The 16023-nt window shown below is 41.9% G+C and overlaps 1 protein-coding gene across 4 annotated transcripts in view; it reads right to left on the reverse strand.

Moving 5' to 3' along the window:
• LOC105472931 (DS cell adhesion molecule) overlaps nt 1-16023 on the reverse strand; it is an 818273-nt gene that overhangs the window by 34128 nt on the left and 768122 nt on the right. For all 4 annotated transcript variants that reach the window (XM_071095740.1, XM_071095738.1, XM_071095737.1 and 1 more), the window contains exon 28: nt 4585-4615. In XM_071095740.1, coding sequence (XP_070951841.1) covers nt 4585-4615 — 31 coding nt within the window. The remainder of the gene's footprint in view (nt 1-4584; nt 4616-16023) is intronic.

A 16023-nucleotide genomic window follows, 5' to 3' on the forward strand; every position in this document is an offset into this window, starting at 1 on the left:
GCTCAATAAATATCTATTAAGTAAATCCTCACACTGATTTATTTTGAGGGCACAATGTGAGCTGAGTGACTTTGTTTTGAGGCAATAATATCCTTCTCATTCTAAAAGGGTCATTGGATTCCAACTAAGTTATTCCATTACTTAATATTTGCTGTCATTTTTGACAATCTATTGTTACATTTATATTTATCACTCTGTGTTCTGTGAACCTCAAAAATGATAACAATTGGTCATTAGAATGGCAGCAAACCTTAAAAAAGTGATTTGAACAAACCTCATTTGCAACCTGGAAAAAAGAGTCCAAATGTTTTCACTGTGGAAGCAAAAATTGCATCTTTTTGGCATGGCATAGGATCATGCTAAATATATTAGTTATTATTGAGCTATAATCTTCAACCATCCATTTATTTGCCATCTGGTTGTTTGATTAAAATGAGAAGAAGAGGAGAGCAGAGGGGGTTTCACAGGGCAGAGAATTTCCTGGCTTAGCCAATCAATTATTTGCAGCCACTGCCACTCTTCAAAGTCTTAATAGTCCATCATCCTCCCAAATATGACACAGAACACTCCTTAAATGTACAAATGACTATGGGACTGTTAAGAGCATAGCTCATTATAACACTAGGGTAGAGATTTTTTATGTGCACAAAAATACGAACATCAAAAAAGCTAAACTAATTTGACCATTCCATTTGAACCTTTTTCTACTTACACCCAACTCACTCACTAATACTGATTCCTGGACCTTAAACATTATACATGTTAGCTCTCTACAGTATACAGGTTAGCTCTTTAGAGCAAGCACCTCTTAGAAGGCTGTTTCTTTTTTTAAATCTTGCACAAAAATATAAAAGGACAACCTTTCTATCTGGGTGTGAGGGATGCAGTCTCTCTTCCCTGGGGTGATGTGCATGGGTAAAATAGGTGGGTATCTAGGAGCATGAAGCTCAGCAATGGGTGATGCTGCCATGCCAGGGATCCCTGGGGACCCAGGCTGAGTGGTATGTTCTGCTGTCTCACCTGCCTTCCTGGCCTGGCCCTCAGCTAATCTCCCTGAAATACGCAGATACTTCTTGGTAGAAAATGGTTGAAAAATAAATGTTACATTCACCTAGAACACAGAACATGGAGTGATAAAGCTAGAAACAATGTTGAATATTTTATTTTTATTTTTTAGGTAAGGAAATCAAGACACAAAGTGGTAAAATGACCTGCTAAGATCTGAAAACCAGCTTATGGCCACACGGGGCCTAGAACATAGACTTGTGGTTCATATTCTCACTGTACCAGGCTGCCAGCTCCTTTGACTTCCAGAGACAACAGCAGCACAGACCAGGGGTAGCTGTTCAGTATCCTCTCTGCCAATGGACACGATTTGTCTGGACCCCTTGGGACATGTTCAAAAATGGTTGATCCTAAATTGACCAGTTAGGTAACGAGGTCTTTGTGTGCTTGACCCATTCACCTGCCAAACTTAGATTGAACGAAATTTTCATGGGTAAAAGCTTTGCTTTTACTTCTAAATTAATCCCATAAAAATCCACCTATTTGAGAAGCTTGAAAATTCTCTTCCTTTTCAATCACTTTGACCATTTGAAGGAAAACCACTGTAACTATCATAAGTGGTTGTGATTACTGGTTTTACTGTTCCTAATTCATCCTGGCAACTGGCAATAGGAAGACCATAATTAATTCCTCCTCTTATCAACAGATGGTCTTGCAACCACAGCACTACCCTGTTTATAGAGGATGCTTGCTAATGTCTTTCTCAGAGGCTAGGGAGAAGGAGTAGGAATACACTCTAGAACATCAGGAGAAGTGAAAAAGCAATCATCCTAACTGAACAAATGTTGAACATGTCAGAAAATATAGCCTGCAGTTTCACAGCCTCTGGACAAAGGCATGATTTACAGTTTGGAAGTAGATAGGGGAGGGGCCCGGGTAGGTTGTGCAGAGCACAGCTGAGGGGAGGAGAAACTGTCTGGGGGGCTGCAGGAGTCGTGCTCAGTGTACGAACTGGTGAAGCAGGCCAGGGGTGGGGGCTGCTGTGGTGAGCAAAAGTCACGCCATTCTAAAGGGGCACTGTGCCTACCTCCAGGCACCATTATGACCTCAGCGGTGTCCAGTATGGCCAGGGCATTTTCAAGAGAAATCAGAAAGCCAATTTTTTTTTTTCTTTTTTTTGAGATGGAGTCTTGCTCTGTCGCCCAGGCTGGAGTGCAGTGGCGAGATCTCGGCTCACTGCAAGCTCCGCCTCCTGGGTTCACACCATTCTCCTGCCTCAGCCTCCCCAGCAGCTGGGACTGCAGGCACCCACCACCACACCCAGCTAATTTTTTGTATTTTTAGTAGAGACGGGGTTTCACCCTGTTAGCCAGGATGGTCCCGATCTCCTGACCTCATGATCCGCCCGCCTCGGCCTCCCAAAGTGCTGGGATTACAGGCGTGAGCCACCGCGCCCGGCCCAGAAAGCCAAATTTTATATGAAATCTCTTCATTTTAAACGTCATCAACTAATTCATATTTTTAAAGTCTATCTTTGACAATTTCTTTTATTAGGTAGATTAGTTATTAAAAGTCAAGTGACTCTGACTTCTTTCTTTTCCATGTTTTATCAGATCTACTCAACACAAGTGCATGTGTGTTTGGATGTATTCCCTGTGACCCATAAATGTCACACAAACAAAGAGCACGGGCTGAAGGCATCTCATGCAATGTCTGTAATCTTCTCCCGGAAGTGTGATGAAGTACCCCTTGTGAAGGAGATACTGTAGAGAGAATTGGCATCTTTGCTTTTCCTCTGAGCTCCAGATTTCTGCTACCAGTTGTCTATTTGACACTTCCTCTGGATGCCTTAAAAATAATCCCAAATTCAACATGACCCAGACAGGTCTTTTCATTCCCATCAACACCTCCTCCCAACCTACCTTCCAAAAAAATCAAAAGTCCATAGCCTGCCTCTATCTTCCTCATCGTGGCAGATGGCACCAACGTTCATCAGATCAGTCACAACAAATGCATTTTAGAGTTATCCTTCCCTGGTGACTCAAGCCTGTAATCCCAGCGCTTTGGGAGGCCAAGGCGGGTGAATCACCGGAGGTCAGGAGTTCGAGACCAGCCTGGCCAACATGGTGAAACCCTGTCTCTATTAAAAATACAAAAATTAGCCAGGCATGATGGTAGGTGCCTGTAATCCCAGCTCTTTGGGAGGCTGAGGCAGGAGAATCACTTGACCCGGGAGCTGGAGGTTGCAGTGAGCCGAGACCACGCCATTGCACTCCAGCCTGGGCAACAAGAGCAAAACTCCAACAACAACAACAACAACAAAAGAGTTATCCTTCATACTATTGTTTTACCTACAACTCACGTTGTTTTAAAATACAGTATGGCCAAACAAAATGTCTGTAGGATGGAATCTGTGTGCCAACGGCATTCTACTACTGCCTTCGGTCTTCAAAGATACTAGTGATATGGAACATGTGAAGTTTTTAAATAACAAAAAAGTACTAATTTTATATGTGTAGATGGAGAAGGAAGTCACAGCCAAATGTGTTGGTGATGGGAGTGGGAAGAGATCCTAGATCCACCCTCTTTCTCTCCCACATAAATCATCCTAAACTGGCAATGCTGAGTTCACCATCAGAGTCCTTGCCATTTTCCCTACTTATTTTCTAGACTCTGATTTTCCTTTTTCACTTTTCATTTAATCATTGCAATATGAAAGGCCTAAAATGCAAATATCAGGCTGAGGTAACACATCAGGCAATTAATCCATACATGTAAATGCTTCATATCAGAGTGTTCTGTTATTTACAGAGTAAAAAGGTGGGACAGCACAAGAAAACTGAACGTTTGAAGAGGGGGACTGGGTGGAAAATAGAGTTTGGGGACGTGAAAGCAACGTGCTTGTCACAGCTTTGCCGATCACAAGCCTGTGGACGTGTGAAAGGAAAGCTGTGAAGGATGCATTTCTGTCTTCCACAGTTGTGAACATTCTCGTACTTACTCAATAACCACTCTTCATTCATCCCCTCCACGGTTATGAATGAGGCAACTACTGTGCTGACTACTCCTAACATGAGGATGAACTATGAAGGCTATGACTTCCAGGACCAGAATAGACAGTGAATAGACAGTGGTAAGAGGAGCTGAGGGGTGCCCTGGTGGAGGGTGTTGATGGAGACCCAGAGCCTTTGAAGAGCATGGGGCACAGCACACTCCTTTTGTGCTTTTCTTTTAACTTGGATGACTCTGTTAGAAAGACGGCTTGACCTCATGAGTAGTAAATTTAGGTGAAGGCAAAACTAAAGCTACTTCCTCTTTATGTGCCTGTGTTCCCCGGCTAATGGAAGCCTTCTATTGGTTGTGTCCAGCCAACAAGAAATGTCTACAAATACATCATTTTCATCTACAACTTCAGCGAGGTATTACATAAATATTTTGGAATGTATAGGAAATTGCATTCTTTTCTAAAAAGAAAAGATATTATCCATTTCAGACTGCCATTATTAAAAAAGAAAAGAAATTATCAAGGCAAGTTGGAAATTGTTCTTTCAAACATGGTATCTGGGGTCTTGTTCTTACCTCATGAGCATTTCAGCTAAACTCTTTGCATCTGGGGAAAGAAAGTTAACATTAGTACATGGTAAATAACTCATTAACATTCACTTAGGCATTTATGACAAATACTCTACAGTCAGATCACAACAGTCATTTTTAAACACAATCATATACCCAGATTACTACTAATGACCTCGAGTTTTATGGAGTCCTTACTTCTTCTAAATGAGACTTTTAAAATATATCTTATTTTAATTACAAAAAGATCAACATAACTATCCTATGATTATAACATTCTCAGACATCTACTAAATGTTTTATTCCAGCCTACAGTAACTTCTAGGAAATCCAATTTTATTTTCGTTAGTCAGAAAATTAACATTTTGAAAGTATATCATTTATGTTGAACAAACCCATGCTTTTTGTTATCAAAATATCAGAAGTAAGTGGCATTATTATAGAGCTCTGAGTTCCTCGGGTTGACCAAAGAATTGTATAAATGAAATATAAATGTTCCTGGAAACTTAGATGTTTATTTCGAATTCAGAAATAAAAAAAACTTCATTTTTTTTTTCTCTGAGGACATTGTTTACCAAGACCTGGTTATCACTCCTGACAGAAGGAATCCTGACTAAAAGTGTAGAAAAAAAAAATCCAATTTTTTTGGTGGTGCTATTTTGAAATTCCCGTTTCCCTTAAAATATAATTTATTCTTTTTACACATTTGGTCCTGGCAAAAATGAATGTTTCCTTACTTAGAGCACAAAAACCTTCCTTTCTTTTTTATTTCATTGCTCTCTAAAAAGTCTTGATGCTAAGTATACTGTTCAATGAACAGAACTTTCCGGAAATGGACTCAACTGACGGTGTGACCAGCTCTGCAGTGAAAGAATACATATGTGGGAGCATTTCCATCTCATGCCTTTGGGGGCTGGCAAACGTGGTCAGTCTCTGCACAGTGAGCAGCATGCTATTTCTGAAAGACGTGGACAGTCACAGAATGACCACGTAGAGGCTGTCCTCGCCATAAGCCAAGCTTAGTTCGTTAAGTCGGCCAGTCCCAATGGTAACCCCAAGATGGGGCCTGGTTTTGTGCACAGATGGGTTCAGTCTGGGAAATGAAACAGGGCCCATCTACTCCACCCACACAGCAAAGAAAAGAAAGCAAAATAGCATTGGATTTCCCAGTTCATGTCTTTATACTTATCTGCAAAGACACAGCAAATATAATGAATTTCCTCTTTCCCCGAATGACTTAACACTTACAAAGTATATATATATATGTGCTTATATATACTTCATGTGTGTGTGTATACATATATATACACGCATACATATAATGCCGCCAGAAGCTTGGACTTAATTAGCTCCAGGGAACTACCAAGCAGTGGCTGGTACGATACTCTAAAAAGGGGGAAACAAATTCAAGGAGTAAACATCCCACTTCAGTTCACACTTGGAAGAGTTATCAGCCTCAATTGTCTTCAGAATCAACTGCTCTCCTCATTCTGCCCACCACAATAATTCTCCTTTTCCTATTCTCGGTCAGTCATCAAGCTCTCTCCTATGAGCTGGTCATGGCAACATACTAAGGAATTGCAGTGTCCAGCAGGGAGAAAAGAGCTCCCTGCAATGACTGCCATGCCAACAGCAGACCTCTCTTGGCTGCCACGTGCAGGCATCCTCTCCCAGGCTCAGGTCTTTCACAGGTCTAGATGCCCAAAGCCGTTTGGGTCAACCCTTCCCTCAACCTAACACTGACCCTAACTTAAAGGAGCATGGGACGTGGGGAGTTTTGACATGAACGGGCAGTGTGCTCCATGCAGAGAATTCACATGCATTGGAATTATGAGCCCATTTGAGAAGTAATGACTAGGTCAGTTTGACTGGACAGAGAAGTTGCCAGGATGGTGGTCTGGTGCACAGTCTAGACATTAAAGAGCTAAGATGTGACTTTGTATTACTGACCTGAAAGCTTCTACCTGGGCCAAGGGGAGAGAGGAAAAAGAACGGCAGAGGTGGGTGGTGGATGGGTGTGGGTACTGTGAACTAGCGTCCACCGGGCAATCCAGAATGCTCTGAATGGGGAGGTGGTGGCCTGGGACTTACTGAAAGCTTCTTAGTCCTTAGTCCAAGTGAGAGGCTCTGGGCATTGGAAGAGAGAGCAGCGGTTGTGTGGGTAACATTATAATGTGAAGATAGAGGAAATCTGTAAGAATCAGAGTCCTACCAGGTGTACAGTGGGACAAGGAGGAGTTGCAAGGAGTCCAGGAAAAGGGCAAGATTTGGGATATGCAGAGCTAGATGTAGTAACATGAGTGACAGGAATGGTCTAAAACAACATGGAAGCAGCAATTTGGGGAGAGACTCATCTAGTTTCAATATCGGGGGACATTAGGTGAGGCTGTTCAGAGGCAAATTTGGAATCAAGTTTGGAAAGATGCCACGGCTGAGATGAGGGTCTGGGTGTTTTTCATATCCCCATAGCGAGAGTGCAAAAAGAAGATGGCAGAGTCTCATCTGGGTCACACTTTCATTAAGGGTGAGAAGACAGTCTGAGACAAGCCAAGAAAAAATTTAAAGTCCCAGATTCACAGAATCTTAAGAGCAATAAAGACTTTTCAGATTGGCCTCCTAATGAATGTTGGAATCCCTTTCACAACGTCTTACACAAACGGGCACATATTCTCTGTCTACATGAATCTAGAGCTGGGGCCACTGCCACTCCAGCATTGGGGTCAGTGCTCCTGCTGCACACCTAGTGTCCTTCCTCTCCTCCCAGTACTCTCCTGCCTTCCAGGTCTGCAGGTCTCTCCCAGTCAGCATGTCCCCAGGTGAACCTTTGTTTCTTCTCTTCTCAGTCCTAACCTCACTTATTAGTCAGCATCATTACTGCTGGTGTGCCCAACACTGATATCCACACTGCAGGAAGGGTGAAGACTTGGAATCCATCTTACTGCATCACACCTGTGCTTTGAAACCTTCAAAAGGACCTTGTTGCAACAGCCCTCATCAGCACAGAGAACCACCTTCAATGCTGGTCCAAGCTGTCATCCGGCTCTGCTGCAGCTCACTTGTAACCTCCAACCTCTCTCTGAGTTTTCTGCACTTGCCACTTTCTGCAGAGAGCCCAAGGCTTTGCTAGTGCAAAGCCCTCCATTGTCCCCACCACCCCATGCGGATTCAACTTTCTCCATGCACCCTCCCATGCCCAGTAGGCAGGGCTGAAGCTTCAGTTCCCTCTGCTTCCCTGAACCTCTGCCTTATACCTCACACATCTCTTCTCAGCTCATACTGTGCCCACCTGTTTCTGGGTTGTCTTTCTCTTGGCCCCTTTGGGCACAGTCCTGTCCCTGATCCACAGTGAAGCTACACAAAGATTTACTGAAGACACATTTAACTGTGAGAGACATCTTCCTTTTCTCGTGCAGAAATTCCTTGATGTAATTTTAACCTGAAGTCATTTGCAAGCCGTTCAGATATTTCTATGGAGGTGCATTTCCCTTGCTTGGCCTTAGCTTTCTCTTTTCTGGGTTACATTCTCTAATTCTCTCAGCCACTCCTCATACGGAATGATTTCTAGGTAATTCCCCACTTGGGACTCTCCTCTTTGAAAGGCCTGAGATTTTTTTATTTCTTTATTAAATGAGGTTGAGAAAGATGCTGGTAATTCTTGATCTTCTAGCACACCAGGGAGAGCACAATGCTCATTATATGTGTTGCAAATGAATTTTTTTTACAACTTCTACAGAAGACTTCACAATTATTCCTATTAAACTGTATCTTCTTGGTTCCAGCCTTTCAAAATCTCTTAAAATGTGGATTCGTCCCTCTAATTCATTAGCTTCCCCACCAGGATATATGTGGCCTCCAAGATTGGATCAACCTGCCCATGCTTTCAGCAACATCCTGGTGTTCCCTTATTAATCAGCCCTGTCAAAATGCAAATGGAGTTTGTCCTGGCCCCTGGTGGTCCCTTCTATTCCCTGATTGCGCACAAAACATCCTTTCTATAACCTCAACTAACTTATTTCAATCTATAATGTCCAGAATGAATCTACTATTGTTGAAAACGCATACAGGGTATAGATGCTCTTTGACTTATGATTACCTCCTGATGAACCCATCATCAATTGAAATTACAACTAAGTCAAAAATGCATTTAATATGCCTGACCTACCAAACATCAGGGCTTAGCCTAGCCTATCTTCAACATGCTCAGAACACTTACTCTAGGCTACAGTTGGGCAAAACTAGCTAACACAGAGCTTATTTTATAATAAGGTGTTGAGTATCTCATGTAAAAGTGTTGGATCACATGTCACTAACCCAGACAAAGATCAGAGTTCAAAATATAGTTTCTACTGAATGCGTATCACTTTTGCACTATTGTAAAGTCAAAAACTCCTAAGTTGAACCACAGTAAGTCAGGGACCATCTGCATAATCATTTTCTAACACCTCTAATTTGCATTTGATTGTTCAAAGGTTATCCAGAAAGATCTTGGGGTTATGTCTGGAAAAATTTTGTTCAGAACCCTAAAATGTTGTCCTTCAGAATCATGGGACTGGAACCCCATGACAGCTTCCCCAAGTTTTTAGTGGTGGTGGAGATCTTTCCCTTCAGTGAAACAGTACAGCATTTATTGTGTATGCATTAGGCTGCTTAAGCTTTGGAACTTGTGTAATAGTTCTTTGTAAACATTGTCTGCAAAAAGCGACATCTACACCTCCACATAATGGCTAATACACAGTATGTTTTGAAAAAAATAAATCATTTTAAACTATCAGGGCGCTGATTATTTTCATAAGCATCCTGAGTCCCTCCCCTCCCCTCCCTCCTGCCTGCCTTCCTTCCTTCCTTCCTCCCTTCCTCCCTTCTTCCCTCCCGCCTTCCTCCCTTCCTCCCTTCCTTCCTCCCTTCTTCCCTTCCTTTCCTTCCTCCCTTCCTCTCCTTCCTCCCTTCCTTCCTTTCCTTCCTCCCTTCCTTCCTTTCCTTCCTCCCTTCCTCCCTTCCTTCCTTCCTTTCCTTCCTTCCCTTCCTTCCCTTCCTCCCTTCCTTCTTTTTATAATTCCTGGTCCACATTTTCTGATTCAAATAGCATTTCTCCTGGTACACATCAAGCAAAGCAGATGCTGAGCAGCTCTCCTGTCTACCTGCCATCTGTTAATATGAGAACATTGTTCACAGCCGTGTTCTTCTTGCACAAACACAGCTAAACAGCCCTTGCATTGCCTGTCACATTTTTTCCCACACATTTCAGATCAATCTGAGATTCAGACTTTGCGACATCTTTTCTAAAACCCCTTGCTACTCCCACACATCCATCCTTGGCTCTGGGCTCCTCCCTTATCTGTTGGACTGGGAAATGATGGAGAAATGATAGCAGGCTAATCCAGTGATATTAAAATGTGGAATGAAGGCATTTCAAAAGACAACATTTGCTAACACTCTGAATGCTGCAAAGAGGGCTAAAAAATGATGGGGGAAAGGATAATGTGGAGATCAGAGAATAACTGGTCATCTGTCTTCAGGAAAGCAGTTACATTTGGGTGGCAAGTGGAAGGGGACTGTGAGAATTTGGGAGGAATTGAGAGGTAGTGTAGCTGACAGAATACTCTCAAGCATTCAGTGGAGAAAAGAATCAGAGAGGCAGTAGGTTGAAGATATGCAAGCTAGAAGGAATATGTATATGTCTCTCTCTCTATATATAATGTATATATATTTAAAATATAATTAGGGGAAGGGTGAAGGGCAGTGAATATCGAGATACAAAATCAATAGACCAAGTATTTTGATGGGCAAACAAAATTATATAGTAGCTATTGATACTGTGTTAATACATCTTCTAATTCCAGGTATAATTGATAAACCTTTAGAGCTTACTTAATGTTGATGAGAAAACCTGTTTCTTACTTGAATATTCAAAATCCTACAGAAGTTTCAAGGCAAGAGGAGTGGGGTAGGGAGAGTGATCTGAACTCCCTTCTAGCTCTGCCTAGACTCATATGTGATTCTGGATAATTCTATAGCTGGCCTTCAGTTTTCATGTCAGAAAATGGGGCATCATGACTGGATGCGGTAGCCCACGCCTGTAATCCCAGCACTTCGGGAGGCTGAGGCAGGCAGATCACCTCAGGTTGGGAGTTCGAGACCAGCCTGACCAACTTGGAGAAACCCCATCTCTACTAAAAATACCAAATTAACTGGGCACGGTGGTGCATGGCCATAATCCCAGCTACTCGGGAGGCTGAGGCAGGAGAATTGCTTGAACCTGGGAGGTGGAGACTGTGGTGAGCCAAGATCATACCACTGCAAGCCAGCCTGGGCAAAAAGAGCAAAACTCTGTCTCAGAGAAAAAAAAAAAAAAGAAAAGAAAGAAAATGGGGCATCATAATGGGCAGTTCATACTCAACCGTTTTGCACAGCTATTGAAAGACTAAGGCAAGATGGTGTATAGTGAAGTACTATGGAAAAGAAAGAGGAGCGAAACAATGGGAAACATTAGTAGCCTGTGGATTAGGACGTGGTTAGATCGAGTTTTGGGAAATGGCACCTCTGGTTGGATGTGGAGGCTCCCAGCTTGGCCTTGCCCAGTTCCTGTGTTCTGGTTGTAGACCACAGCTTGCATCCTGGTGATGTGCCTGGCATGAAGCTGCATATCAACGAGGCAGAGCATGCCACTGCATGGCATGGGAGAGTGCTCACCACGACCCCAGGTACTGCGACTGTGCAAAGCTTGAGAGGCTGAATTGCCTCACATTTTGCACACCCCAATTTTTCTTTAAAAAAGAGAAATTTTGTTTTATAGCCACAAGGCTATGTTTTAATGTCCGAAGTTCTAGTTACGTAAACTGGAAGATGCTTAGGTTAATATCTTTACTGGACAGTCACCTGCAGACACCCACAAAAAAACATTTGAGGGTAGCAGATTTTGACCTTATATTACCATCCATCAAAAGCTTTTATTTGTAGCCTCTCCCTCAACAGTCCCTGTCTTTCTGTGGAATTGAAATAGTCTCATAAAGTAGCTATTTTTGCAAGGGCTATAAACCTGCATTATGTTTTTACAAGATCCCAAATAGGACTTCCAATCATCACAATGCTCAGATGAAAGCTGATTTGAAAACTGTGGCAGACATATATTAAAAAAAGAAGGCCATATATACTGGTGATCTGAAAAAACTGCATGCACAGATACAGACAAAACAGAACACCCAGGCAAGGCGGAGCTCCAGGGCCCGGCTGAGACCCACAATCCCCTCCTGACTGCCCACTCCCTGGTCCCCCTCCACGGGCAGCCCTCGACTCCCCCTCACCCCCATGCTCTTTGCTTCCCGCTCTCAGATGCAGAGAGCCTTTTCTATTCAGTTTGCCATAACAAGTTTGATGTTTTCAAAGAATAATTTCATTAAGAAACCAAGACAGAAAGAAAGAGAGAGAGAGAGAAAGAGAGGAAGAGAAAGAGAAAAAAGGAGAGAGAAAGGGAAAGGAAGGAAAGGATGCGAAAGGAAGGGAAGGGAAAGGAAAGGAAGGGAAAGAAAGAAAAAGAAAAAGACAGAAAGAAAGACAGAAAGAAAGAGAGAGAGAGAAAGAAAGAAAGAAAGAGAAAGAAAGGAAGGAAGGAAGGAAGGAAGGAAGGAAGGAAGGAAGGAAGGAAGGAAGGAAGGAAGGAAGAAAGAAAGAAAGAAAGAAAGAAAGAAAGAAAGAAAGAAAGAAAGAAAGAAAGAAAGAAAGAAAGAAAACACAAAGCACAGAACTAAAGAGTTTCAGGGTACAGGCTTCTAATGACATCTTAGCCACACTTGGCAATGAAATCTCTAGGGTGCGTGTGTGCTACTAATTCATTAACAATGTGGGCTTCCCACATTTAGGGTGGCTTTATGCATTAGTGCTGGGGCATCTACTAAGACTTTGAGTCTGTCTCAAGTCTAAGTGTCACTGGGATCCTGGATGCACATTCCTGCTTTAGATGAGCAAAGTTCAAGTTACCTTTTGGTTTTCCAAATGAGGGGAGCTTTGGGCTCATTTGCAGAGCAGATAAATGTCCTGTTAGAACTCAGAAAATAACAATGATTCCTCATAACCTACCCCTTAATCTGCCTGCATAGCACCATGAACCCAGATCCTCTTTGGGAACGGTCTTCTAGAATTGATCAGTTTTGTAACAATCCATTTCAAAGCATCTTTAAAATAATAAACACATTTCCATTCAAGAGAAGCAAGACGCTTTGCCACAAAAGCATGGTCAAATGTGACATCCCTCACTGATTTTTATCTTTAGCTTATTTGAAGTCCTGCAGGTTGACCCACGCTAACTGGTGCCGAGTTAGCTTGTGCTTTCTTGCATAAATGCATACCAAAGGAGGAGGCTTTTAGAAAGATTGGAGTTGATTACTTGACATGGGATCACATTTTATAAGGTTGGGGCTGCCTGCATCTCAGGCCCAACCAGTGACTCACTCTATAACCTTGCACTTCAAAGGATCTAGAAGTTGAAGAAAAACCAGGGCACCATTAAAAGCAAAATGCAGCTCCTGAACTCCTGGATAAGGTTATAGATTTTAAAAAAATGTGGGCACTTGCAGGCAATTTAGAGTTTAGGAGGTCGCTATGCTCTAAAATTAGTAAAGTACTCAGGAAGAGAGAATATAGGTTGACTACACTGCTGGAGTCCCATTTTCTTTCTTTCTTTCTAAAATTTTACATAAAATAACATCATATTATATTCATCTAACTAGGTTACTTGTCTATACAGTAAAACATACTCAGCCTATAAACATTTTTGTAGTTTCTAGCAATTGAAAAATGTGATCAATTTCAACCATATAAAATTGATCTCACCTAATCACTCTAATTCACTGGGGATCCCTATAATATTTTTCTATAATTCAAATCTCCTTATTTCCATTTCTGATCCTGATAGATGGTTGCTCAGGCAATGCTGATATGTCACTAGAAATGTTGTCCTTACTTTTGACAATCAAAATACTCTGTCTGTAGAGTCTGTAAATATATTTAAACTTATTCTTCCACAGGCACAGAGTCTGTACCTCATGTGGGTTCGCTTGAAATTGGGTGATTCGACTAATGCAATCCGGATATTTAATACATAGGCACCTATTCCTTTAAACTCGGCAGCTGCAATTTCCCTCCATGAGTGAGTTGAAAATACTTTGAATTAGTAATGAACATTTCAGGGCCCTGCAGGGCTAAGAAACAAAGGTCTTTCTGGGGCAAGGCCTGACTTTTCATCGATTCCCCTTTATGACCCTCACCTCTGGCGCTGTCCTTTTATGGCAGTGCTTTGCACAGGTATGGAGATGAGTCTGCCCCTTGCAAGTCTTGACCCACTGCCACTACAATGTCACCTTTTATAGTTCTCAGAGTCTTAGAAATCTCTTCTCTCTAGGACCTAGCTAAACTCTTGTGATCAAATAGAAATGGTTGACAAGCAAATGTTACCAATAGTTTAAAAAAAGGTTCCATCTTGCACCTGGTAGATAATCTACAGTGGTTTGTCAAATTGCATTTATTGCAGTGTGTCTACATTAAAACTTGCCACTCAGAAGTGGTGTGAAATTGTGTACCCAATCCTTGGCATCCTGACTGCCCTCTTGTCAGATTCTTGATTTGAGAACCTTTGTTAGCCACGTACAAAATGCGGAACTGCAGATACCTCTGTGCCACGGCAAGCTATTTTCTGAACTCCTTTGCTCCTCAACCTCTCTTAGGAATCTTTGCCCCAGCACTTATTTTCTTCCTACTGAAACCTTTGTGTTGGATTTACCTTTTCCCCAGAACAAAGAAAACAAACTGTTTCTGGGGAATGAAAGGCCATGTTCTCTGAGGTGACGGACTGCTGTCTTTACCAAGCCCAACTGCAAAACACTAGTGTCTAGAAGCAGAGAGACCAAGAATTAAAACGCCAGCCCCAGGATGTTTTCTGGAGAGAGCCCTTATACAGCAATAATTAAATCACAAAGAACTACTAAGAATTCAAATACAGGATGCATGGGTCATCATTTCAACCCAAAGGCCTCACTCAGTTAGAGTCCACAGCACGTTTATCTGGAAGCACTCTCAGCGACAGGAAATGCACTGCTGGGGGTGCTCAAGTTCAAAGGTAAATAGGAAAAATAAAATAATAGCTGGGAAGGATGGAGAGCGATAGGAATCAGGGAAAAGAAGACAAGCTGAATTTGGCAGAGGGTGTAGACTGATGAGAAGCATTACCTAGATGCTTAACTCTTGTGATTAAATCAAAATCATTAATAAGAAATATTTACTATTGGTTTTTAGAAATGTCATACAGACAACGTATAGCCTTCTAAATGCAAGTAGTTAGACATAGTTATCCAATGGTAACAAGGACAGACACCCTTGGTATCTCATAACAATTCTTCTAAAGTCCAGGCCACCGTGAACAAGGTTATGAAAACATCCTTTTTGTATTTTAGTGATGAACACTCATGAACTGAACGGAATTCAACACGGTCCATGTTGTATGGAACTTCTCACCATAATGGGCTGTGTTATATACTTGTAGTTCTATTTTACTTAGCACTGAGGTGGCCTCCCTTTCCCTCTCCACCTGGGATTAATCTGTCCTTTTTCACTGATGTAGGCCTTCTTTGAAGCCCTATTTCTGTATTCATGACAGTTTTGTTCTTTTACTGGTAGCTGCTATGGGTCTACCTCCTACCTTAAACCCAGAGTTCAGAAAGCTCTTTCTTTTCATCTTTGCATATTAAGCACCTAGCATTCACTCAAGTAATGTCTGCAAAATTAAAAGATAATTGGTTCGCACAATTGAGAAAGAACATTTCAAGGAGACTGATGTTTACCTGAATTAATTGGGCTGCAGGAGATTTACATGGACAGATTCTTAATTGTACAGATGAAGTACAATGTACTTCGAAACTGTAACTTGTTGGCAGAGCAAAAGCAAGTTGATCGTAAAATGTACTAGAATTCCATAAAAAGGGGTGCTTTGGATAAGTGAAGACAGGTGAAAATATTACCACGTTCTCTGCTCTAAGTGGATTATGGTCAAATGAAGTATTTACAGAAGACGTCATTGTTTTCTAAATGTATCAGTAAAGTTTGGGATACGTTTTGAGGAGACAGTGCTTCCAGATTTGTATTTTGAACATAACTTTGAAACATACACAGGACGCTGCATAGAAGTATCCCACACTACACTGATATTAAAATGAAAATACCTTGTAATGCACTTTACCGAAAAAGCGGCTTGGTTAAATACCCTTACCGGTAAAGGGCAAAGGACCTGGGAACACTTCTGCACAGTTTCATATTTGAAATAACTCCTTGTCCTCACATTGCAGAGCAAGGGCAAGTAAGGGCTCTTGGCCAGAAGCTGAGAACAGCCTCATCACACAGAACGACATGGGGCTGGACATTATAATCATGGTGTCTGTTCACAATGGAGCTCATCTGGCC

This window comes from Macaca nemestrina, chromosome 4 (genome assembly GCF_043159975.1).
Source record: "Macaca nemestrina isolate mMacNem1 chromosome 4, mMacNem.hap1, whole genome shotgun sequence".
Lineage (NCBI taxonomy): Eukaryota > Metazoa > Chordata > Mammalia > Primates > Cercopithecidae > Macaca > Macaca nemestrina.